Below are 25,327 nucleotides of genomic sequence, written 5' to 3'. Positions count from 1 at the left end.
AAGGGCACATTGCGCAGTTGACCGATTTGTCACTTACACTATGAGACCAGAATTGGATTCATGCTGTCAGTTCAAGGCCACAATTTGTGTGTGTGTGTGTGTATGTGTGTGTGTGCATCAAATGCACACAGACTTACAGATGTGCAAGCAGAGGCACGGATGAACAAGCATAATTCCTTCATACCATTCCAAGTGTCTTGAAAGCCTCTGTTTGAATACGTTGAAAACTTTAGTGAAATCGGTAACATTATTATTGTACGGTACTGGTTTCCAAAAAGTCTGTAGGTACCATTGAACATTAGAAATTGGATCTTAAATTATTTGTTAGCACATAGCCCGGTTGGATAAACACTACAGATGGCAAGAAACAAACTATTTGTTCCACCAAACACTTGCAATATAAATGAGGAAGACATGTATATGACATTGCTGCATAGTTCCTGTAGCATAACAAGCATAGCATGGCGCTAAACTACTAAGGTCACATGCATAAAAATACGCAGATGAGCGCTGGAAAGCAGCCAAGCACTGCAGAGAGACATTAAGTATGACCAGGGCTTAATTAGGTCAGCAACCATAAAACAAATAGTCAGAACAAAATACGCACAGATAAGACACATATGAAACCCCATATGTAAAATGTTTCCCACTTAAAACCTTCAGGTACTATTAATTAGCAAAAAGCTCATTAGTTGTTAAATACATGAATAGTAAACAGCACCCCTCATAAGGAAAAAGAGATAAAGTGGAAAAACAAAAGGAAAGGATGGACTAAACCATTATGCAGTTGCGCATAGGGGAGTGTCACACCACATTAATGAGAACAACAAAAAGCTCCAACATTTTGAACCAATTTCTGTGCTGTTGACAATTTTAAATCCTACTGTGTTTTATGCAATACTACCCATCTTGTAACATGTTTACATATATGCCATTTTAATTAAGGAAGCCAGGAAAAGTCAATCATGAGGCACCACATGATATATAAGCATGGGGGAGGGGTGGCAGGAACGGGGCTGTACCATGTGCTTTGCAGGAGATTTTAGGTGTTGTCTAACCGCTGGTAATGTTGTCAGTAATCGATGCACAGTTTCATCATGCCACTTTTGTTACCGCGATAGACTTTCTCACTTGAAATTTTCACTATTAAATTATGCATCGATTACAGATTTTTGTAAACACAATAATGGCCAATATACTACAAAGGCCATATCAGATAACGGCACATTATTGCAACAGGTGTTAAGCATGCAAGACTGAGGAAAAGGGGTACACTTTAAATATGAATGTTACACTTTCTGTCCCGTTATTCATATTTGTGTCTATATTTATTTTTTTCTTTTGGAATAATTGAAAAATATATTTAGAAACACAACTGATTATCATTCGCTCATACATTTTATCTGGCCTTCAAGGAATCTTCCTTTAAATGATTGATACTATGTGTACTACGTTCCTGTTACATGACACACAAATCTATCATGCATATTCCATGGCCTGCCTACTTTTAGTTTGTATCGATTTATATGGAGATACCAGTGGCTGGTTATCATACTGAAGCCAATATTTTGTGTTGAGCCAACAACTATGAGCAGTACTATGAGAACAACACTGAGATGATGATGCTTGTATTTTTCTTATCATGTAAAATTAAAGATATAACAGTCCACCCCAAAAGAAACCTTTGTCATCGTTGACTCACACTCTTGTGAGTCTACAATTTAGGATTGTGACACTAATGTGTGGCCACTTTAAATTCACTCTGACCTACTAAATGCACACAAACTTGATAATTTACCACAATAATTATACCATTAAGATAAAAAGTATTAAATCACACCTTCTTGATATGACACCAAGAACACAGATTGAAATCTGAAGATTGAAATCACCTAAAACACAAAATTGTTCAAAATTTGTCAAGTTAATAATAACACATTATCCATACGGCACAAATAGCTAGTGACCTGAAATCTTAATTGTTCATGGTGCTGCTGTGCATTCAGGAAGTAAAGCTGTGCTACCACAACCGGTTTCAGTCAGTTCTGTCCTATTCGCTACACTCAGAATATGAGAAGCTCTCCTTCCACCCCTTCTTCTATTGTTTTATTGCGATGCGAGAATTTTGAGATATCTTAAAAGATTGACATTTTGTGGAAAGTAAATATCAGTCTTTAAAACGTTTTTTTTAAACTATTAATAGTCAACGACAGTATTAAGAATCGTGAAACATTCTAAATTAATGTAATCGCTTAATGCACAAAATAGTTTGTCCACTCTTATAAAAACAGTAACATAAGCTTTATGTGGCACTAAGAGCTAGCGACACAGCTGTTGTTCACAGTGCCACTGTGTAATCAGGAAGTAAACCGGTTTCAGCCAGTTCTGTCCTAGTCTCTTCACTCAGTAAGCTCTCTTACTCCTTCCTTTCATTTTTCCATTTTTGAGTTTGTTTTGATAAGAATACATGTTAGAAGAGGCACATTCCTTTTAAGATTATAGTTTGTGCTTTCAGGTCAAATGTGTACGACTGTCACGCAGCAAAAACATACCAGGAAATACATCGCACAACAGCACAGCTACCCTGTGACTCCAGACTAACACAGACATTCCCCTCCCCCCAAAGTGAATGTCAATGGGTGAGTGGAAAATTACTGACAGAAAGGGCCATACCATTTAAGAGATCTTTAGGGGTGAAACTAAAAAAACTAACGTAGTTTAATAATGTATTATAAGAACAGACTCTTTCCCCAGTCAAGGGAAAAATAATATATTACTATATTATTAAAAAACAAAAGCAACTATTAAAGCTGTGGAATAAGTAGACAGGCAAAAGAAGTAGGACAATTCACCTTGGTGTCACATGGCGTCCACATGATGCGCAAAACATATTATAGTTATTGAAGATCATGCATTTTCAATAGCGGTCCATAACTCAGTCTTATTCTCTGGTGGTGAATCACCAGCTCAACTTGACTGTTCATCTATATCTTGATGTTGCTCCGCAGGTTTCTGAACTGTGAAGTGAATGCACCTTCAGCTAGGTCTGGGCTATCTGAGGATAGTTATAAATGGTTGTTGATGGTTAGCAAAGATTTTTCTACAATCTCTTAGAATGGATCTATTCCAGTCTAACAAGATGGATTTACTGCCGTCTACTCCAATCCCTGGTAACATGATTCAGCAGACCATTCTACCCATCTTAAAATGTCGATGTTCACTAGTCCACAGATTGTTTCCAGCCAAGTGATGTAGTGTAAATAATGGGATAATATTTGTCACCGGCTTCCAAATCCCACACTCCACTACTGAGATAATCGACATCAAGGACATTTAAGACAAAGGTGCACCATGTTCTCGAGCTATACGCAAGCCAAAACCAGCCTCATCATATCAGTTTTCTTTACTGGAGTCACATCTTCAAATAAATCTTTTTATGAATCAGTACAAACGCATAGCCTTTTAAGGTATATTCCATCTGATAGCATGTGCGAACATAGGCAGCTAACACATGCACTAGAAATTTTCATCCCTGTCTAATGTCTGCGTAATTTCTCTCCAAAAGTTATAAGCGAATCCCTCATAAAATCGTGCAAAACAACGGATTGGGGCAGTGTTTCCACCTTGTGAACAAACTATTAACGCACAAAACAAATCGAGGTGCATGTAAAGGCCTTTCCACACTGAGCGCGAAAAAGCGCTGGAATAAAACTACAACTTCCTATGGATGCTTCCACATAGACCGCGAACATTCGTGCACTGAAAATGCAACTTTTTTTTTTTTTCGTCCAATCCAACGAATATTTTCAGTTTCGCAAAGTGAAAACACGGGCCATCCAATAAGATCTGAGCTAGGATCACGTGACCGGAGCAACTAATGTTGCGCAAAAAACCAGTGTAAACAAACACCGTAGAAGAGCATCTCGGATAAGAGAGTGGATGCTGAGTTCTTGTTATGGTTGGTATTTGAGAACAGTTTATTCTCACATGTTCTTTACACAGAATAACATTTCTAATAATGATCTGTAGAGCACGTGCGTGAGTGTTATGAGATCTTCCTTATTAAAAAACATAGAGTGAAACATTTTTCTACACATGAAATATGAAAGCAAATAGACATGATTATGACAATATATTTTCTGTATGTGTTTTGTATGTAGCTCATGCTATTTTTTATAGCAATAAAGGATGTGTATGACAAATATTAGCAGTGTAGCGTTATTAAACATACAAAGAGTGCATGTGTCTGCTTATTATAGAATCAAAATCAACTATAAATCACAATCGGAAGTTGTTACAAGCACTCAATGATGGTTTAAGTGGGTAAGCAAATACATTAATAAAGTAATTTTCAAGTGTAGCTTGATGTTAATACTTCTAATTATACTTTAGGATGCAGCCTATTCTTGTAAGCATTATAGATAGCTTGTGTTTCTGGTATAGAACCAAACTTTGTTTATCTTAATTTAGATGTTATATCCATATACAAGATACACATCTAAGGAAAAATGCATTGTTGGTCGGTGCCACCTAGCATGCAGGCGTGAATTAGCAGAAGGCGAATATTCGTTTCGCGCTCGGTGTGAAAGCACCGTTCATCGGCAATTCGCCTTTTTCGCATCCGCTCAGTGTGGAAAGGCCTTAAGAGCTGTGCCTACGGTAGGCAAAAATAGTCTGTGCAAGTACAGTATGCGCATACGGTAAATCAAATCTTCTATTCATATACGGTTTCAAAAGAAGCCAAGGTCATATTCATAGAGCAATTTGGGGTGTTTCAAATAAAGAAGGGACACCATTTGTTTTTCATATTTAATAAGTTTGCTTTGTACAGAAAGGGTCATTTTTGTGAAGTGATTTTTTTTGTCAATGATGTAGTAATTACCATTTAAAGGCCCCTGGCCTAATTTACCCAATCTAATGGCCTCTGACCTAATTTGGTAAACACTTTAACTCAAATTGACCTGCATCCAGGTTATCCTTTTTTTTTTTTTTTTTTTTTATCAGTTCATGCATTCCCATCTGACAAATGATCTTGGCATTGCTAGCATCATGCTATTCTGTTTTAGCAAGCGAAATAAAACAAGCTATTTGCTATTAATATTATATTTAGGCTTAATGACTGCAAGCTAAATAAAATAATGAGATGAAGACTTTGGGGGAAAAAATATGCATAGTCTAATTGGAGCTATTTTACTTTAATTTAAATGGAATGGGCCAACATCTTGAGATCACACGACCACAGGTAAGTGTTATTGGACACCTCTGTTCATGGAATAATAAATCATGGCTGACAAATTAGTAGATTTCTTCAGTGACATCAGTCACAAAACTTTTGCAAACAATGCTACATTCACATCAATATCAGCCAGCCAACATCAATTTAAATATATATATATATATATATATTACATAAATCTACACATGCTGACTTTTCTTTATTTTTTGTATTTGTAAATAGAAGTGGTTTTTCCAGGTTTGATGGGAATTACATTGTAGTTATCACTTTGGAAAACCAAACCCTCCAAAAAAATTATACCCAAGTTAAATTTAACCTTATATAAATTCAGCATAAATATCATAGACAGTATACATAGAAATTGATTTCTATAGCCTATATAAAGTTTGTAAACGAGTTTGCAACTGATGTGCAGTTATGTGACAGGTAAATCACGATACATTTTAAAGAAAAACATAGCCCAAATTCAACAGAACAACACGTATTATAAACAACAAATTAATTACAATACAATGTATACTAAAGTTAGAAATATTCTCATTCAAAAAGAAGTAGACAACAACTGATTTTTCAGAAGTGTGGAAACTCACCCAGTGTTTTGGTCAGTCGGTGCGCTTTATAACCGGTATCTCCAAAAATCCGTTACTACAACGGTCTCTGTTTCGTATTGTATAAATTTAAAAACTGCACATTAGCAAACGCGGCTTCTGTTGGTAACGTCTTTATCGTCACGCAACGGAATCGCATACAGTCACACAGACAGCTGCACAAGGTGACTGACTGTAGGCTACAGTGAGAGCGACAGTACTCTACCACACAGAGTGTAGTTTGCTCGCTGATTCGCGCTCTCTTCTCCTCTCCAACGGTACAACAACAGGGGGCGGGGACACGCGTTTCGCGGGACAGCAGGAGAATCGAAAATTAAGCGCGTGCTCAATCTTCACTCAAAATGTGCGTTAATAAATTAGCAGTGATTACAGTCAGACTCAATTCCCCACTGATTCAACCTGGGTTTGATATAGTGTATCAGTGATCAACAATTATTTATTTAACTTAGCTGTATTTTTTATTTATATACTATGTGCCTAGTCTTAATAAACAAGTTCGAGTTTTCCTCAGTGTTCAATCTCTTCTGTACTGCTATAGCACCACTCTTACACCAAAGCTCATATGTGAACAAGTATTTAGTCCTGAGTGGGCTACAAGTACTTTTTGGTTCATTTCGGTCATGAACACAATTTGTGTGAGTTATTTCAATGAGTTACTGCTCAATGCGTGTGTGTTTTTTATTCATTAGTCATTCGGTCGCCAATCGGTGCTATTTATTATGATTCGGTTCTATAATAAGAACCGACTCAAAAGAATCAATCTGAATCGAAGAACTGGTTTTACAGCTGAATTAAGTAGTGCAGGAAATGCTAGTCCATGTTAAGAGCTGAAATTGTTGTTATGTTTTTACTTATTCCCTTTATTATGTGAACAGCTACTAAATATTAACGGAGAAGGATACCGTGGCGAAGGGGGAGGGAGATTTGAGGGGGATGGGAGGACTTTTGTCTCCTCATATGCAGTTGTTTTTCAGATCGCATTGTTTCATAACCAACATAACAGAAGTAAGGTTAAAAAAATAAAGCTATGAATTTTAAATGCACATAAAAGTGCACATACATTTCATAATGTTGGCTAAATTAAAAATGTATTTGAAATTGATTCACATGTTTTTCATATATATTTTTTGTATCATTATGTTTAGAGAGTAGCCCTGCGTCCCAATGTGCACACTATCCACCCTAAATGCTATGTGATAGTAGTCATTTTCAATACTATTTAGGGCAGATAGGGTTAGGTTTTGCTCTCGTGAAGGTCAGCCATTTTGTTGTCAAGACGTGCAGGCTCAGCATGATGTAGATTTCTCTTTTTGACATGTCAACTAAACTGCAGTACCGCCTGCGAGCTGTTGGGGAGCTCACAAAGATGAGAGAAATGTAGCCATCATAAAACTTCACTGAATAAGGTCTATATTTGCGTGACTTACACAACTTTACCTTAATTAAACATTATTAAAGGAATAAATTATATATCTAGACCTAATTAATAAGTTATCCTGCTCCACCTAAAGCTCTAAACAGCTTCAGTGGATCAATAACAGATTCATTCAAGTCCTAAAGAGTCAAATGTGGTCTGTAAGTACACTACATTAGTAGACTACTAGACTCACTAACAGAAGTACTTCTCTCAGATAACAGCAGAGAGCACTTGGCTCCGCCTCCTTTTCCAAGAAAGCCACAAATAACCCGAAACGACACGCGGAGAGACAAAGACGACGGTATTGCTGTATCGTCTAAATAAAACCCCACGATAAATAAAGTTGTTCAAATGAGAACCACTTAAAATCAATTACCTCACTGCCAGAGTGTGTTAAAATGTCACGTTTGCAAAGAACACGCTCAAAGATAGATAGCTCTGGAACATGATAAATGAGGGGGAGTTTAAAGGATTAAAATATCTAAATAGACTGACACACTTATAAAAGGGTTTTCATCAAGTCAAAGCCATGTTACAGCGTTTGAAATACGATGGCAGGCACAACACATATGACGTGAGAGAATCCGGATGGACTGGTAAACGAGGTGTGAACCGAACAGTGTTGCTGTAACGATTCAGAATCGCGCCACTCACTGGACTCTGTGAAGACTGACTCAGTTCAGTCTTTAGTCGTACAGCTCTCTCTACAGGCAAAACGTGGGAAATGCAGAGACGACAATCTCCGTTTCTGTTTATACAATAAAACTGAAACTGAACTGTTAGAAAAGACATCTGCTAAACTGTGTTGTCAAGGCACAAAAAGTCAAGGCAATTATGGCAACCATGTTTATTAAATTAAAACATGAGTATCATAATAAATAAAACATAGATACATTATAAATAATGTTTCATAATTATTGTTCAAAGGTGTTTTATTATTCCACACCAGCATTAATTAAACGTGATATGAACATGAATAATTGGAGAACTGATTTAGGATCAGTATGTACAGAATTCGTACATAATGTATCAGTGCGAATGTAGAATTACACAAACACACCAGTTGGCACACATGGGAAATGAAAACAAAAGAAAATCCATCACATAATAAGACAGAAATCACTGTTACCATATGCAAAATGTTGAGAAAGCACTCTTTCACACAAACATGGGGTGTGTCAATACAAAATGTGCTGAAGAAAAACCTCAAAACTACAACTCTTGATTTGTTAAAGGCACTGATCATTTTTGATCAGTGTTCTTTCAGTTTCCTCCTGAAGTTTAATTGGCTGCTGGGAAGCTATTTAAACACATTAGCCACTGTAAATCCTGGCATGCATTTAAACTGTTGTACCTGTCTGGAATGATCTGTAGGAATATACTCCAGTGGTCACTTCAGACTCCTCTGAGACTTGCTTTGGCAGAGTTACACAGCAAAGGTAAAAAGAGTTAGTACTACAGAATCTAATGTACTTAGAGAAACACTGCTGTACCCTTACAGGGCCAAAGAGATGAAATACTTATTAAAACACTTGCATGTTAAAATTTAGCAGGCTCACTCATAACTTGAGTATGTTTAATTGGCATAGGTACTAAAAGTGTGCTAAATGTTTTAATAAATAAGGCCCATTGAGCTGCAGACTGCAGTGGCAGTGCAATCCTCCTTCTAACGATATAAAACTGCTCAAATGTGTCTAACAGGGGTTCCAGTAGAGGACATAGCTAGTGATACGCCAACACTGGGCAATTTCCAATTACAAATGCTTGTGCACAATGCTATGTACCATCATATTAGACCTGAACAAGATTATCATGAGCAAACTCGCTCCCTAAAGTCAGCACAGCGAGCAACTGGGGAAGGCTTTTTCTAATTTTCAAAGGTTGTGCGACAAGAGATGATGACATGTTCCACAAAGGGTTGAAAGGAGCATAAGGACAAAACCTCCACAGCGATGAAATCATCTGAGCATGCGCAGCTGAATTACTACAAGATGAATCCTAGTCTTCTCTCGCATCCTTACTATGCTGCTCATTTGATTCCTCACAGGTTGCTTTCTTGTGTGTCTTGGCCAGAGGTGGAGATGGGATGCAGACCTCCGTTATCGTTGAGCCTCTTGGCACGGTACGTCTCGTAGTGGATGTTATGAGTGACCTCCTTCAGGTCCTGGAGGTGAGACCTGAGTACATGATAACATTATTATTTGTGTTGAGTCACTGGTCATTTTTGGAAATATTTCATAAAGCCTGCAAATTTGGTTATATAAAATACATTTTAATGTTAAGAGAGCAATAAACAATGAAACAAATGAGAATAAATATTACCAAATGAGTGAATAAATACATTTATACAGACACAGTTCAAACATTTGGGGACAGTAAGATTTCTCTCATGCTCATCAAATGTGTATTTATTTGTTCAAAAATTCTGTAAAAACAGTAATATTGAGGAATTTTATTACAACTGATTTTTTAAATACATTTTAAAATGTAATTTATTCCTGTGATGCAAAGCTGAATTTTCAGCATAAATACTCCAGTGTCACATTATCCTTCAGAAATCATTATAATATGCTGATTTGCTGCTCTAGAAACATTTATTATTATTTTCAATGTTGAAAACAGTTATACTGCTTAATATTGTTTGTTAAAAGCATGTTTTCAGGATGAATAGAAAGAACAGTATTTATTTGAAATAGAAATCTTTTGTAAAATTGTAATGTGTTTACTGTCATTTTCCTTGCTGAGTACTCTTTCAAAAAATCTTTCTGACACCAAACAGTAGTGAATACAATAAAATTAAGATTAGTATATCAAATAAAGTTTTGTACATTACCTAATCATGAAATCACGAAGTAAGGAGAATTCGCAGTGATTTGGGTTTTCAACTAGAGGGATTAAAAAACATGTTTTGTCAGAAAATATGTATCAACACAATATACTGTACACAAATACAAATACATTCCTTATACGTAATGCTTCAAAAAGTTACCCTGAAATGTGGTTATTAGGAAATTCACATTGTTGGTCAAGTTAAATTGTTATAGCTGCCCTAAGTATATACTAACATAAAGAAAACATGTTTGTTTTTTTTGTAACACTTTGAGATTGTAAAATGGCAAATGGTGACTAACAGCTTCTGAGAAAACTGGAGAACGTCATTAGATTGAAAAAGTGATTAAAATGCCTTATGTTCACATATTTGTATTACTTTGTGCAAACATACATACAGTGCTGTGAAAAGGTTTTTGCCCCCTCCCTGTTTTTTGTTTTTTTGCATATTTGTCACACTTAAAATATTCAGATCATCAAACTAATTTTAATATTACACAAAGATAATGCAAGTAAATACAAAATGTAGTTTTTAAATGATGATTTAATTTATTAAGGGAAAAAGGCCGTCCAAACCTACCGGGCCTAAAAATTAATTGCCTCCTGTGATTAACCACATAATTTTAGAAAGCTGAGTTAAATTTCACTAGCCAAACCCAGGCCTGATTACTGCCAGACCTGTTGAATCAAGAAATCACTTAAATAGAACCTGTCTGACAAAGTGAAGCATGCTTAAAGAGCAACACATCATGGCGCGATCTAAAGAAATTCAAGAACAGATGAGAAACTAAATATTGAGATCTATCAGTCTGGAAAGGGTTATAAAGCCATTTCTAAGGCTTTGGGACTCCAACGAACCACGGTCAGAGCCATAATCCACAAATGAAGAAAACGTGGAACAGTGGAGAACCTTCCCAGGAGTGGTTGGCCTACCAAAATTACTCCAAGAGCGCAATGAGGACTCATCCAGGAGGTCATAAAAGAACCCAGAACAACATCTAAAGAACTGCAGGCCTCACTTGCCTCAATTAAGGTCAGTGTTCATGATTCAACCATAAGAAAGAGACTGGGCAAAAAACGGCATCCATGGGAGAGTTCCAAGGCAAAAGCCACTACTGACCAAAACGAACACAAAGACTCATCTCACATTTGTCAAAAAAATATCTTGGTTATCCCCAAGACTTTTGGGCAAATACTCTGTGGACTGATGCGACAAAAGTTGAAATTTTTGGAAGGTGTGTGTCCCGTTACATCTGGCGTAAAACCAACACAGCATTTCATAAAAAGAACATCATACCAACTGTCAAAGATGGTGGTGGTAGTGTGATGGTCTGGGGCTGCTTTGCAGCTTCAGGACCTGGACGACTTGCCATAATTGATGGAACCATGAATTCTGCACTCTATCAGAAAATCTTGAAGGAGAATGTCCGACCATCAGTTTGTGACCTCAAGCGCACTTGGGTTATGCAGCCCAAACACACCAGCAAGTCCACCTCTGAATGGCTCAAGAAAAACAAAATAATGGTTTTGGAGTGGCCAAATCAAAGTCCAGAAATCTGTGGCATGACCTTAAACAGTCCATTCATGCTTGCAAACCCTTCAGTGTTGCTGAATTAAAACTATTTTGCAAAGTAGAGTGATGTGAAAAGACTCATTGCCAGTTATCGCAAATGCTGGATCGCAGTTGTTGCTGCCAAGGGTGGCACAACCATTTATTAGATTTAGGGGGAAATTACTTTTTCATGTAGTGCCAGGAAGGTTTGAACAGCTTTTTTCCCTTAATAAATTATTAAGGGAAAAAAGCTGTCCAAATCTGCCTGGCACTACATGAAAAAATAATTGCCATAAATTAAATCATTATTTCAAAACCGCATTTTGAATTTACTCAGGTTATCTTTGTGTAATATTAAAATTTGTTTGATGATCTGAAACGTTTAAGTGTGACAAATATGCAAAAAAAAAAAAAAAACATGAAGGGGCAAAAACCTTTTCACGGCACTGTATAAACCTAACATATAATCCTCTTGGAAGCAATTTCAGTCCATGTTTTAAATGCAACATAAGATGATTTTCTGCACCCAATATAGAAAATGATGCACCCAATATAGATTTGACTTGTCCTGCCTAAGAAATCACTACAGTATCTACTTTGTTATAATAACAGATCCACCTAAAAGAACATAAATATTTTAATCACAATTGGCACAGTGAAACAAACAGAATACCATTTTTTTATTTCAGAAATCTGCATAAAAAGATGTGAAATGACACATCAAACACTTCTGCCCACTCACCCTCCACCACTCCCCAGGCTGTCTTCCTGCCCAAAACTCGTTTGCCATTGACCTGGTACTCTTTATCACTTCCTACCACTGCAAAGGGCATTGCCTCCTGTAATGGACAGATTTAATGGGACAAACATAATGTGAAAACACACAGAACAACAGATGAGGGATGAAAGATGAGATAAGAGATGTTGAAAAAAAGACCAGCATGCAAGATGTGCAAAGTTCCTCTTACCCTGATCTTATCATTATCACTCTTATCCTCCATGTCTTCATCAAACTCCTTCTGTGGATAACACTCAATCCCACACGCTTCCAGCTCCTTCCTCACCTGCAAGGGAATATGGCGATGGTTAATCGGTGCCACAAAACAACTGATATTGAATCACCTTGTGAATCTGTCTTCATTCACACCCTCTGTTTAAATTCAGTTTTCTCATCAAGAGTGAGTGTGTCCGACTTGGCAATGACAGGAATGATGTTGACCACACGACTCAGATGTTTCATGAACTCAGTATCCAACTGGCGAAGCCTGAGAAAGGGGAAAGAGATATAATTAATAGATCGACAGAAGCAGATTTTATTACAGGACCACTGGCCTTTCTGAGGTTCACAGTTTGCCTAATGCAGCTCAGTCAAGCATTGCTGGCTGAATGAACACTACAAGACTTTTGCCCAGATTTTTGCTCCGATATTCATTCCGATTATGCATTCTGGACAAGTCAGTGCTAGTTGTCGAAAGTCAAATCCAGTCTGCAAATTTGAGATGAGAGATTCCACAGAAAATCGTGTAGCGTATTATGATCACAGACTTTAATTTTTAACTACAAGCTATGATTATGTGCGGTCCAAAGATATCAAACATGTTTAATATTTTGAGCCCATTTTTGAATACATTCTGTTAGTTCAGGGGTAGGCAACTTTGGTCCTGGAGTTGTCCTGTAAAGTTTAGCTCCAACCAGAATCAAACACACCTGAACAAGCTAATCAAGGTCTTCAGAATTACTTGAGCTACAGGCAGGTGAGGTTTTCTTCAGGGTTGGAGCTAAACTCTGCAGGACATCGGCACTCCAGGGCCAATGTTGCCTACCCCAGGTCTAGTGTCTGTGTGTTTGGAACGACATGAAAGTCTTGTAGTGTATGATCCTCAGATGCCCAGTTTTTCCTCTGTAACCATTTACAACATCGACAAGTTTCAAAAACATAAACGATGTGTAGTGTATTTTAGCTTTTAATTAAAGCTGCAACTACAAGCATTTTTCAACTGCTGACAAATAATAAAAAGAAATATCATAGATGTGAATACTCTAGAGAAGCACACAGAAATCCATTATCTTATTGCTGTTCTCAACAGAGAACATGGTACATGAGTTATAGGGGTCATCAGATGCCCATTTTCCACAAGTTGATATGATTCTTTAGGGTCTTAATGAAAAGTCAATAACATACTTTCGCTAAAATTTCTCAAAGGTAGTGTAAAACAACACCCTTTTTACATGGTCAAAAACAGATCTTTTCCCAGCAACCCATTTTGTTGCATGTCCCTTTAAATGCTAATGAGCTCTGCTGACCCCGCCCCTCTCTTCTGTGGGGTGAGGAGCCGTACTGTTTACTTTAGCTGCAGAACTTGCTAACTAGCATGTTATTAGGAAAGGTGATTTGCAAAGATTCATAAAAAACTCCTTATACTCACATCCTCTGGAGGTGAGGCTGGATCACGAATGATTCGCGCAAACATAAACACATTTAGGTAGATCGGGGGGCGCAATTCCCTTGAAAAACAAAAGTAATCCACTGTGTCTTTAGTGGCTCAGATGTCGAGAGTAAATGACGACTGCTATGTTCATTATCACATCCAACAACAAAACACCTCAATCGCTTAGGAGGCATTCTTGTCTACTCCTGCTCCGGTGTCAAAACAATGGCAGACTGTTGACAGCTCACTCGGGGCTGGTCCAAGGTAAGACACCAGTCCAGTCTGTGCTGAAACGCTACTGTCAATCAACAATCATGGGAGGGGCCTGGGTCTGTGTGACGACACACAGCCAAGCAACTGAGAATGGCTTGATTTAAGAAACGGGTTGTTATTTCGGGGGATATAAAAAAAACAACACTGGGTGAATTTTATCATTAAAGGGTGGATGTGTACACACACTGCCAATACACGTTTATGTTCAAACAACATGTAAAAGTGAATTTTGCATCCGATGACCCCTTTAAAGTAAAATATTACTATATAATTCAAACTCACGAGTGTCCAGTTGGAGATATGAAGTACAGGCAGCAGTGCACTCTGGTATCAGGGATGCGTTTCTTGCGAGCAATGTTGACTTCTTCCTTCAAAAATTTTTCATATTGTTCGTTGATGTATTTAGATATGGGCTCCCAGCTAGGAACACAAAGGGAAAAAAATCAACAGTGTTGCATGTTGAGAGTAAATTAAACTTTGAAACAGCAAATGAAAAACCACTGACACCGTTTTTTTTCTATGTTTAATACTATAAAGCTGCTTGCGTTAAAGCAATCTACTGTATAAAGTTCTACATAAATACACGACTTGATGTGGCTGGAGTGCCAAATTGCAGAGCTTTTGCAAACATATCCACATCGCTATGATCAGATCGACTTCTGTTTTCTCACTGTTAGCATTTTTGCTGTGTGTTTATTTTGGTATTGAGAGGAAAGCGCACAGAACATATTTACATATTAATCTAAATGCCTCTCTCAGCAGCATGGGTAGCATTGGGATATTTACCAACAGTATACCACTGCTCACGTATTTCAAACTTATTTTTACCACAAGCACAAAATTAAAAAAGAAATGTAGGTTTTTGGATCTGTATAAATAAAAAGCTGCATAAAAGGCAGTTTTTTTTGTTGTCAGCATCAGCACCCAATAGCCAGTGCAGCACTATTTTGGCTGAGACATTTGAATGACAAAGGAAAAACGCTGTGTCCCTTTAACTGAGGTCCTTGGATGCGATCACTGAGGGCGAGCTGCCAAGCCACACTCACATTTGGCATCCCTACCAGCAATCTGATTCTTGTCTGTGCAAATTAAGTGCAAATCTGGAAGTCAAAACACTGCCCCTCACACTTGGAACACGTTTTTGATGCCAGTTAGTAGCAGCAGAAATTAAGCAAACTACTGACCCCATTTATTTCAGCTGACACAATGCATGTCCTCAGTTTCCAAGATGCAGTGATGCAGGATGCAGTGGCATTTTGGATAATTTGCAAAAACTAAATCGGTTAAAAATAGCTGCCAGTCCTCTGGCTTTAACAGAGAAATCACACAGTACTCACCAATTGTCATTGTTGATTTGGTCCCCAAAACCTGGTGTGTCAACGACTGTTAACTTCATCTTCACCCCTCCTTCCTCAATCACTGCAAAATCAACATTTATCACTGCTACAAATAAAGCATTTTAGATAACTGTGATTGTCTTTGTGACAGAATACAGTGGTTCAATCTCATAAGATAACACCATTTTTGTCCATATAATGAACAGGGTCCAGTGTTATGTGGACACCACTGACTTCCATTATATGGACAAAAACAGTAAAACATTCTTAAAGGGTCAGTTCACTGAAAAATTAAAAACCTGTCATCATTTACATTCATGTCGTTCCAAACCATAAGACTTTGTTATGATGACATACGTCATCTCCCAGCGCCGGGAGATGACGTATGTGTCCCTGATCGTAGGCAGAGGCCAAACACCTGGATGAACGCCAGAGACAGATCACCATTGAGGACCCCGCAACTTAGAATTGGCCCCCCGACTGAGCCTGGTTTCTCCCAAGGTTTTTTCTCCATTCTGTCACCGATGGAGTTTTGGTTCCTTGCCGCTGTCGCCTCTGGCTTGCTTAGTTGGGGACGCTTCATTTCCAGCGATATCGCCGACCTTATTGCAAAGACACTATTCAAACTTATTGACACTTTATTTCCTTTTTTTTTTATATTGTGCAGTGCTTTGACACAATTTGCATTGTAAAAAGCGCTATATAAGTAAAGGTGACTTGACTTTGTTTAATCTTTTAACACAAATTAACCAGGGCTGCAAAACGATTAATTGCAATTAATTACATTAAAAATAATGTTGTAAAAGTATGTATACATACTATGTGTGTGTACTGTGTATATTTATTATGTAAATATAAATACACACATACATGTATATATTAAGGGAAAATATATTAGATTTATATATAAAATATTTATATATAATATAAATTATATATATATATATATATATATATATATATATATATATATATATATATATACACACACACACATACAAATGATTTTTAAAATATATACATATATATGTGTGTATTTATATATACATAATAAATATACACAGTACACACACATATAGTATGTATACATAAACTTTTATTTTGAATGCGATTAATCGTTTTGCAGCCATAAAATTAAGATATTTCTAAAGAAACCTGAGCAGTTTCTGTCCATCAACTGAAAGTCCGAGTAACCAAAAAGGTCATAAAGGCATTGTAAAATTAATCCATATGAAATCGAAATCAAGCAGTTTAATCCAAATCTTGGATCTTTTAAATTTGGTGACCTGGATTTTCAAAGGAAGTATGATATAAATATCCTAATTTGTATTTTGATGTTTAACTAAAGTCTTATGGGTTTAACAACATAAGGTTAAGTGAATAATGGCAGAATTTTAATTTTGGGGTGAACTGTCACTTTGAAAAAGACATGGGTTAACTTTTGGGTTTTTGGGTTAACTATTCCTTCAAGTCAGACACGTTCATCCTGACACAAGGTCATGATGATTTAAAATATTTTCCACCGGACACCTATTTCACACCTACATTTGCAACACCATCAGAACAATATCACACAAGGTCAACAAGAAATAAATATCCAGCCTTTTCTGAACAGCATTTGGTTATATATGATATCATTTAGTTTGCCAGCTGTTCCCTTACCTATAGGGGATTCACCAACACCTGGCCTCCTAACTTGCCCTGGGCACAACACATGCCAGTCTGGACACATCTTACTCACAAGCACATATGCTTTAGGCCGCCACTGTGCTACAGGTCCTAGTCTATTGATTATATCAGCCGACATTAAATGAGTCTTTCTTAATTAGCCCATGATGTCTATTTCTGTCTAGTGAAAGGTCTGTTCTTTAGTTCAGGGCTTAAAAAAAAGCTTTCCTTGAACAAACAATGGATACAGCTGTGAATCCTTGACTAAATGAGACAGTTAAATGTTTAGAAGTCACATGATAAGTATGCTCTTACCATGAGATACAGATTTAATCTCAACAGTCTTTGGGATCTTCTCATCACGACTCCAGCTTGTGGTCCTCCTGCTCACCTGTGACTTAAAGAGAGTATTCACTAAAGTAGACTTCCCAAGACCACTCTGACCTGGAGAAAAAGAGGGGAAATGGTAAGAAAGTGAAAAAAGTAAAAAGTAAATGTCAACAAACTGCTCTCCCACCCACCAACCACCATGATGTTGAAGTCAAAGCCTGTCTTCATTGTCTTCTTCCGCATCTGCTCGATGATGGTGTCTATTCCGATGTATCCAAGCAATGCAGATCCTCGACCTGACCCTTGACCTTCGCCCCCTGTTCCTTGGGGTGAAGGCACAAAGGGACCACTAGAAGGCGGGGCCACATGAGAGGGCTTAGCTGGGACGACAGGTTTAGGTCTCACTTCAGGGGGCACGATTTCTGACATGTCTGTGTGAAAGAGTAAATGATAAACAATCAATACATTTAATCAGGCTAGATGTTATTTCACTATAAATGCCACCCTTAAATATAGTAAACTAGATTTACATCTAGCAAACAAGTTTTTGTTTTGTGATTATATATTTAAGGTGCTACAAGCGATAATTATTTGTATTATTTATTTTATTTTACGTAAGTTCTATACAACTACTTTATTTTAAATAAGTTCTATACAACTACTTTATTTTAAATAAGTTCTATACAACTACATTCACATTCTAAATATGTAGCTTCTGCAAATAATGTTTTGTTTGTATTAATATTTATTATTATTATATTTTTATTCGAAATGCAATTTCCAATTTACTCTCTAAAATGCCAACTAACCAAATGTAGGTCACATTTTATTTTGTGTTGTGGAGCATATCTGTGATTCTGTGTTACATATTCTGTTATATATATTCAAATCATATTTAAAAGGGATAGCTTACCCACTAATGAAAATTCTGTCATCGTTTACTCACCCTCAAGTAGTTCCAAACCTGTATGAATTTCATTCAGCTGTTGAACAAAAAAAAGAATATATTCTGACGAAAGGTGGTATCAAAACAGTTACCACAGACTTCCATAATACAGAAAAAAATACTATAGAAGTCAATGACTACGTCAGCTGTTAGTTTACCTACATTCTTCAGAATATCTTAGTTTGTGTTCGGCACAGGAAAGAAACTCAGGTTTGGAAGCAGTTGGTGAGTACATGATGACAGCATTTTCATTTTTAGGTGAACTAACTTATCCCTTTATTTCACATTTCTTTTTGCCTAGTGGACAACATAAGTAAAAAGTGGCCCAGCTTACCCTCTAACCTACATTGTTTTGCATGTACATATGCCATTGTTAATAAACAACAAGATTAACTGAGGAAAACTATTTGAGGAAAATAATTTGTCTTATAAAACCTTATGTCCTAGAGGTCAGATTTCCCAGCCTACTCCACTTTAAATGCTCCACTGAGTTGTCGGCCTATATTAACACCATATGCCACCCAAAATAAGCAACAAACAATAAATCATCACGGAAGCCACTGAACAAATCTCTTTATCGGATTAATCACCCACGGCTGGACCGTTCCCACGCCTTTTAAACGCCATAACATGAGATGTTTCCTACACAAGCGACAATGATGCGCGTCTTTCATTTAGAGAATAATATTAGTATTAGCCATTTTAAACGTTACTGTTTTTAAAGGCGGGAAACCAAACATAAACATACATGGATGAATGTACACGTCTACCTGCCCCATTTGTTCCATTTATTGATTTTTTACCTCAAAAATATTCGTGTAATAACGAGTAATCAGAGGGAAACACTCTTCCCACTCACCGATCCGTGGTTTTGCAGCGGTCGCAGGATATGTTTTATTTTTCAGCCTCTCGCTGTTTTACAGTCTATTGAAGTATAAGTAGGCTACGGCAGCGGTTGAACAGCCGTTAGGGAGTGATCATGTGTTCAGGTGCCTCTTTCTTTCACTCCGTCTCTCGCCTTTCTATTCGCAGCTCGGTTCACCTCATTCCTTCCTCCACCCTTTTCTCGTTACCAAGGAAACTAACGGGAGACTGGGTGATGCAGCGCGCATGCGCAGTGCTGAAATTAGGGATTCGGGTCGCTAGGTGATTTTTGGCACTCTGCTATTTAAATCTTAGCCGTTTGCCTGTTTGTGTTGGTAGGCTACATCTGTACAGATATTTATATTAAACTTTGCTATGCTTGTTGTATCATGCGATTACTGTGGTTTATGATTAATTACATGACTGGTGGCTAATGTAAAACAGCTACATGTGAAAAACGTTTCAAAATATATGCTGATCAAAATAATATCTCATTTCTTAAATACTTAATTCTTACGGGGTAAAATAATAATAAAAAAAAAACAATATCGATCAACTGACAACGATCCTGTTCTGCTGACGTCATCAAGACCTTTTATTTTCCAGCCCCTTTGCTCCATTTGACCTCATTGAATATCCTGAAATACATCTTATTTTGCAAATAACTTAAACGCACAATACCACAGAGCGGTACAAAATAAGATTAATTTGGCACTGCACATTTTAGGTCATCAAAACTACTCACATTCCACGGCCTTGTAGTCCCGAGCCTGCTTGTCTCATGGACTCTGTTCACATGTGAAGTGTTTGTGGCGTATACAGTGGGCACTGAAGTGCCGTTGAGCTTCAGTGTGTCTTTTACCTTATAACCGGTTTATCTCACTGTGTTTAGACAGGCCTGTGCTTGATGATAAGGCCCTATTTTGCATGCTGTACTATTTACAGTTTGTCCTATGTCTATATAGGCCTATGCTGGCTTATATTCAGAAAACACTCACATATTAGACTTTGTAGGGTTCATATCTGTAGATACATATTGAGTATTTTGAAACACTGACCTACCACAACCTTTTTGACTTATGGTTATATTTTCCAATGAAAATGAAAGTGGCGCTCACTTGTGCCAGGTCAATGCAATTCAGTTGCTAAGCTGTTCTGAGTGATTAGTTTGTTGTTTTGCAATTGTTTCATAGTGATTTTTAGCTAATTTTATGTAGTTGCTCAAGTGTTCTGACTGAGTGATTTTTTTTTGTTGCACATTCTAATGTGTTCAAAGTGTTATTTTACATTGTCATGTAGTTGCTAAAGTGTTCTGTGTGATTTTAGCATATTTGATAACATTTGATAAAATGCTCATTGCTGTGTGGTTATAAGGCGTTCTAAGTGATTTGTACCACATTGCTATGTAGTTGTTCTAAGTGACATTTAGCATGTTGCTAAAGTGTTTGCTGTCACTTTTAAGTTCCTAAGGTAATTTTTAGCATGTTGCTCTGCGCTTTCAAAGATGTTCTGCGAGATTTTAGCATGTTGTTATGTGGTTATGATGTTTTAATTCATTTAAGCATGTTAAGCGGTTGTGTGTTCTGAGTGATTTTGTGCATTGCTTGTGGTTGCTACGATGTTGTGGGTGGTTGCTTACTTTCCTTAACCACATGATTTGACGTATCAAATTGAAATGTCATATTGTGCACCTAAGTAAAATATTTATTAGGCTTAAGGACTGTTTTAAATCTCTAACCCTAAATATAAAACTCTGTCTCTCTCCCAAACATTCACTACTAATGACAAATTAAAGTTTTCCTCCCTGAATGCTTAGGCTGTTTATATACTAAATTTAAATAATGCCCCTATGTATATACAGTAGGCCTATTTGGGATGTCTCATGTCTTTAAGCAGCTTTATATACAGTCCTCTTAATGTAATTCCAGTCATTTATCTTTGCACCCACCTGTAGACACACATTCTTCAGGACAGGAGTCAACTCTGCTCCTCGTGTCTGCGACTACAGATGGCTGTAGGGGGTCTTCTTGCTCTGTTAACCGTGAGGAGTTCATGCCTTGAAATCTGTCACAATCTGTAGAATGAAGTGTGTGTTTGGACTCTTGTTGTTGATCTAGAGTGAACGGACACTGCGGCATCCATCCAGCCAAGGGATATTTCAGCATTTCCGAGTCTGCGTGTGTGTTTGGGCTGTCCAAGAGGTCCGGTTGAATGGCTGAATCACGTTTCTCTCCAACAAATTTAGTTGGACAACTAGTTGCATACTTTTTGTATAACTGCGAGCCTCTGTGTCTTCTTGCAAATCTGTAATCTTCACGCAAGTTCGCTTCGCTCGAAGAGGATTTAGAAGAATCTGAATCTGAAAGGCTGCATCTATTTTGGGATGAATTTCTGACATCCCTTCTTGTGTTCCCTGTTTGGTTTGAGGAAGATCTTCTCCATGCCTGAGGAGTTTTGAAGTATGTAGGTCTACTGTCAGATGTTCTTTTGATCACAGGTCTACAGATTCGGCTCAGCTGACCACATTCAGTGGATGATCTGTAACTCTTCAAAGGGAAGTGAAAGCAGCTCATCCGGCTGCACTGATCGGATGCATTACTGTATCTGATGACGGCGCTGTCTGTCTCAGAAGCTACAGACTGAGGCCTGATCTTTGGTTTAGACTCTTGGTTGTCATTAGCACTGGTTTGATTGTGTTGGGAGGAGTTCATCATCATATTACTTTCATGAGAACTGTCATTGGTGGCGTTACAGTCCTCTGAAGCTCTGTCTTGAAGCTCTGAGTTGGATGAAACCAGTTCATTGTATTCCTTTAGAGAACTCACATTATCCAGTACCTTTTGGCTTGTGGTAGCTTTAGGTGATGAGATTGGATTTGTAAGTGCTGACTGTTTGGAGAACTGTCTTGTTCCTTTAGCTGAAGCTTGTGGTTGGTTTTGAGGTTTCCCACAGCTCCTCTCACACATCATAGTGGGTCTTATTAGCCGCTTGGCTGCTCCCAACATTATCTTTGAGCGAATAGGCTGTTTTAATTTTTCTGAAACAGCAGGATGTCCATCGCTTTGAATTTTTGGGATGTTCTCTTCATTGCTTCCCTTGATCTTCTCCAGATTGGAAAACTGGGCACCAGAGTTTACAATCCTACCTGTTTTAATCAATCCAAGCCGGATTCGAACTAGAGTAGGGTCTTGAGATTGGCGCTTCTTTTGATAGCTAGCTACATTTTGTGGTCTATATGCACTTTTTTCAACATGTCTGAGGTTTTTAGGGCTTAAGCTTTCAAATGTTGAAGGCTTGGTAGCACCCCTGCAATAGATGTTCGAATTTTGCTTTAGTTTATCCTGTTGTGGAGGTCTGAATGGATCTTGTTGTTGGCCAGTTTGCTTTTTTTGACCCCAAGTGTTGGTTATGGGGATTGATCTCACACTTCTCTCAGTGGATGAAACAGGCTTGAATCTAGACAGTTTGCTTTCTACTGGCCATGTTTTACCATGCATATCTGCAGAATGTAATGGTTTGTTTTCATCTGTTGTTAGCACTCTAATTGAAGTCTCTAATAGAGAAATGGTATTGACTGACTTCAGTTGTGGTGAATTAATGGATGTATCCACTGTATTGATGATGCTGTAGAACAAAGAACAATCAAAATGGATAAGCATGATGGATGATGAATATATGTTTTCAATAGCCAAAATTTTCAACAATGTAAAATATCACAAAATTAAAGATATAAGCAATTATGTAATATTTGGAAATGACACATGATAATGTAGTATATTGAGACAGGGGTTCTCAAACTGGGGTGTAGGAATCCCTAGGGGTGTCAGACTTTGTTTCCCTGTGTCTTGTGTTTCCACGTGCTCCCTGTCTTTCCATGCCCATATTTGGTCTTCCCGTCCCTGTTCTCGTTTCATGTCTTCATTAGTTAATTAGTCCCCAGCCTTGTGTTGTTAATTATCTAGTTTAGTCTGCCCTTCATAAGCCCTGCGTTTCCCTGTATCTGTGTCCGGTCTGATCGTCATTCCATGTACTTCCATGTCTCCAGCGATTCATGAGTTTCCCTTCTCCTGAGTGGATTGTGACAAGGGGATCCATAGGTTTTTTACAATTACTTTTAGCAATGTAAATAATATATATGCACAAACACTCCCAACTTAAAAATATATATATTTTAATAATCTGCTTTGATACAGTAACAATAAAATAAACTTTAAATTAACTGAGTTTCTCATTAGGTTTATATGTACGTATCTGATATAGTGGGGAGCAAAATTAACACACAACTTAATACCAAGTAAATATGTTCCAGACAACATACAGTATTTATCATTTGCTTTGGTAGAAATGATCATCTTTAGTATTTAGTTTATTATATTACATACTATGTATTATTGTATATTAGTATTTAAATTTACAAAAAGCAATGCTTTATAGTATCACATTTTTTTTCGTACCGAATAAATTTGTCTTTATATTTCAGGAAGGAGGTTCCTCATGAGGGAATCTGCATCAAAAAATTTGGGGGTCTTTGGCATCAAAAAGTATAAAAATGTCTGTACTAAGAGAAACATACCTTTGAGGAGAGCAATCAATCTGGTTCTGTTGTTCCAAGCTTTGCCCGATTTGACTGAAGGAGGAAATATGGATAGGCTTTTTTAAGACAACAGAGGGGGAAAGAGGCACGGGACAGGGGGACACTCTAGTGGGTGAGGTAGATGGGTCACATGTGGGACAGGGAGACAGACGAACAGGAGAGTAAGACGAAATAAAGTGAGAAGATGGACTGAGACGAGAAGGAGAAGTGGATAAAGGTGAGAGACGGGAGGGAGAAGAGCCTGAGGTAACAGGACACAGTGAGAGACAGGAAGGGGGAGGAGAAAGAGGGATAAGACATGGGGAGAGTCTTGCTGAGGACAGAGAAGGGGAGTTGAGGGGAGATCCAACGGGTAACGTATTTCCAGTTTGATCTAGGTCCCTTTGGTTCATTGCAGTATATAACACAGCCTATAAGAATTCATAAAAAATTTTGAGCGAAAGTTTGAGATTTGACTGCAATGAAAAGAACGTATAAATATATAGATAAATTTAAAGTCAAATATTTCACTGAATACACATAAAAAGGGGTTGATTATTCTACTAAAGCATATAGTGAGTACATCAAATTGTGAAAATGATATGTAATATGACTGACCTGTGATCCTGCGTTCTGTTTACTGGAAGAGAGAAGCGAGAGAATGAAGGGGGAAGAGTGCGTCAGGAAATGGTGGGAACTAGACTTACATTCCCTCCATTCTTCTCATCTGAAGCTCCACTGTCTCATTCACCCACTCTCTTCACATCATACTCGCTAAATGGCAGAATTTGTGAAACTCCAAAATCAAGTGAAAACATGCAGAAGGGAAGTGTTTCTTGACCAGTTTGTGTTTAATGGTATAGTAATATTTCCAAGAGGGGGAAAAATATGCTATAACTGATTATACAATTATCTACTTTATTACAAATGTCATTATTATATATGATTGTCCAAAGTATGATTATAACCAACAGCTTAACACCCTTTAGCCATAATGTTTAAAGGGACAATTGCATTTTTTGTTGATGAAATTGGTGAATCAGATCAAAGTGACACAAATCTACTGGCACATGAAAATAACGACTAAAACTACTAATAAACACTTCCAGGGCTTCAGATAAGAACGCTAGCCCACAAAAAAAGACAATTTGAACAGTGTGTTTTTTTTAGTATCACAAGGACATTGCGAAAGTTAAAACATCTACAGCAGATGATACGCCTAAAATCTTGTCTGAATTCATAAAAAGAATGAGTCTCTAACATAC

The 25,327-nt window shown here is 37.4% G+C and overlaps 2 protein-coding genes across 10 annotated transcripts in view; both read right to left on the bottom strand.

Annotated features, from left to right (window-relative positions):
* The window catches only part of LOC306872692 (activating transcription factor 7-interacting protein 1-like), a 42,176-nt gene extending 35,971 nt beyond the window's left edge, over positions 1 to 6,205 (bottom strand). The window contains exon 1 of one of the 2 annotated variants that reach the window (XM_079421435.1): positions 5,827 to 6,205. The gene's annotated coding sequence lies outside the window, so the exon portion shown is untranslated. The remainder of the gene's footprint in view (positions 1 to 5,826) is intronic. The other variant, XM_079421440.1, reaches the window with a different exon arrangement.
* A 1,863-nt stretch (positions 6,206 to 8,068) lies between these two features.
* Positions 8,069 to 23,107, bottom strand: LOC306872205 (neuronal-specific septin-3). Of its 8 annotated transcripts, XM_079420687.1 has the most exons (12): positions 20,235 to 20,334; positions 18,626 to 18,662; positions 17,871 to 18,110; positions 17,665 to 17,793; positions 17,344 to 17,382; positions 15,682 to 15,763; positions 14,627 to 14,764; positions 12,790 to 12,907; positions 12,611 to 12,706; positions 12,385 to 12,481; positions 10,095 to 10,146; positions 8,096 to 9,438 (listed from the first exon to the last, which is right to left on the bottom strand). In XM_079420687.1, the coding sequence occupies exons 3-12, from the start codon at positions 18,106 to 18,108 to the stop codon at positions 9,303 to 9,305; spliced, it is 1,125 nt and encodes a 374-aa protein (XP_079276813.1). In that variant the 5' UTR covers positions 18,109 to 18,110; positions 18,626 to 18,662; positions 20,235 to 20,334; the 3' UTR covers positions 8,096 to 9,302. The 8 variants fall into 8 exon arrangements, with proteins under 8 accessions (XP_079276817.1, XP_079276813.1, XP_079276815.1 ...); XM_079420689.1 differs by lacking the exon at positions 17,344 to 17,382 and having other exon boundaries at positions 20,235 to 20,333; XM_079420686.1 differs by lacking the exon at positions 18,626 to 18,662 and having other exon boundaries at positions 20,235 to 20,327.
* Between the last annotated feature and the right edge of the window lie 2,220 nt (positions 23,108 to 25,327).

This window comes from Barbus barbus (genome assembly GCF_936440315.1).
Source record: "Barbus barbus genome assembly, chromosome: 7".
NCBI classification, from domain to species: domain Eukaryota; kingdom Metazoa; phylum Chordata; class Actinopteri; order Cypriniformes; family Cyprinidae; genus Barbus; species Barbus barbus.
The sequence above is the reverse complement of the archived record's forward strand: the minus strand, read 5'-3'. Positions and strand labels throughout refer to the sequence as shown.

Bases quoted from the DNA above. Each gene is read 5' to 3' on its own strand.
- LOC306872205 (XM_079420685.1), bottom strand. From the start codon at position 22,986: ATGCATGGTAAAACATGGCCAGTAGAAAGCAAACTGTCTAGATTCAAG. The intron at 15,764-17,664 runs GTAAGAGCATAC...TTGATTTTGCAG, and splicing joins GATTAAATCTGTATCTCATG to TGATTGAGGAAGGAGGGGTG. The intron at 12,908-14,626 runs GTGAGTTTGAAT...CCCCTTTCTCAG, and splicing joins ATATCTCCAACTGGACACTC to GCTTCGCCAGTTGGATACTG.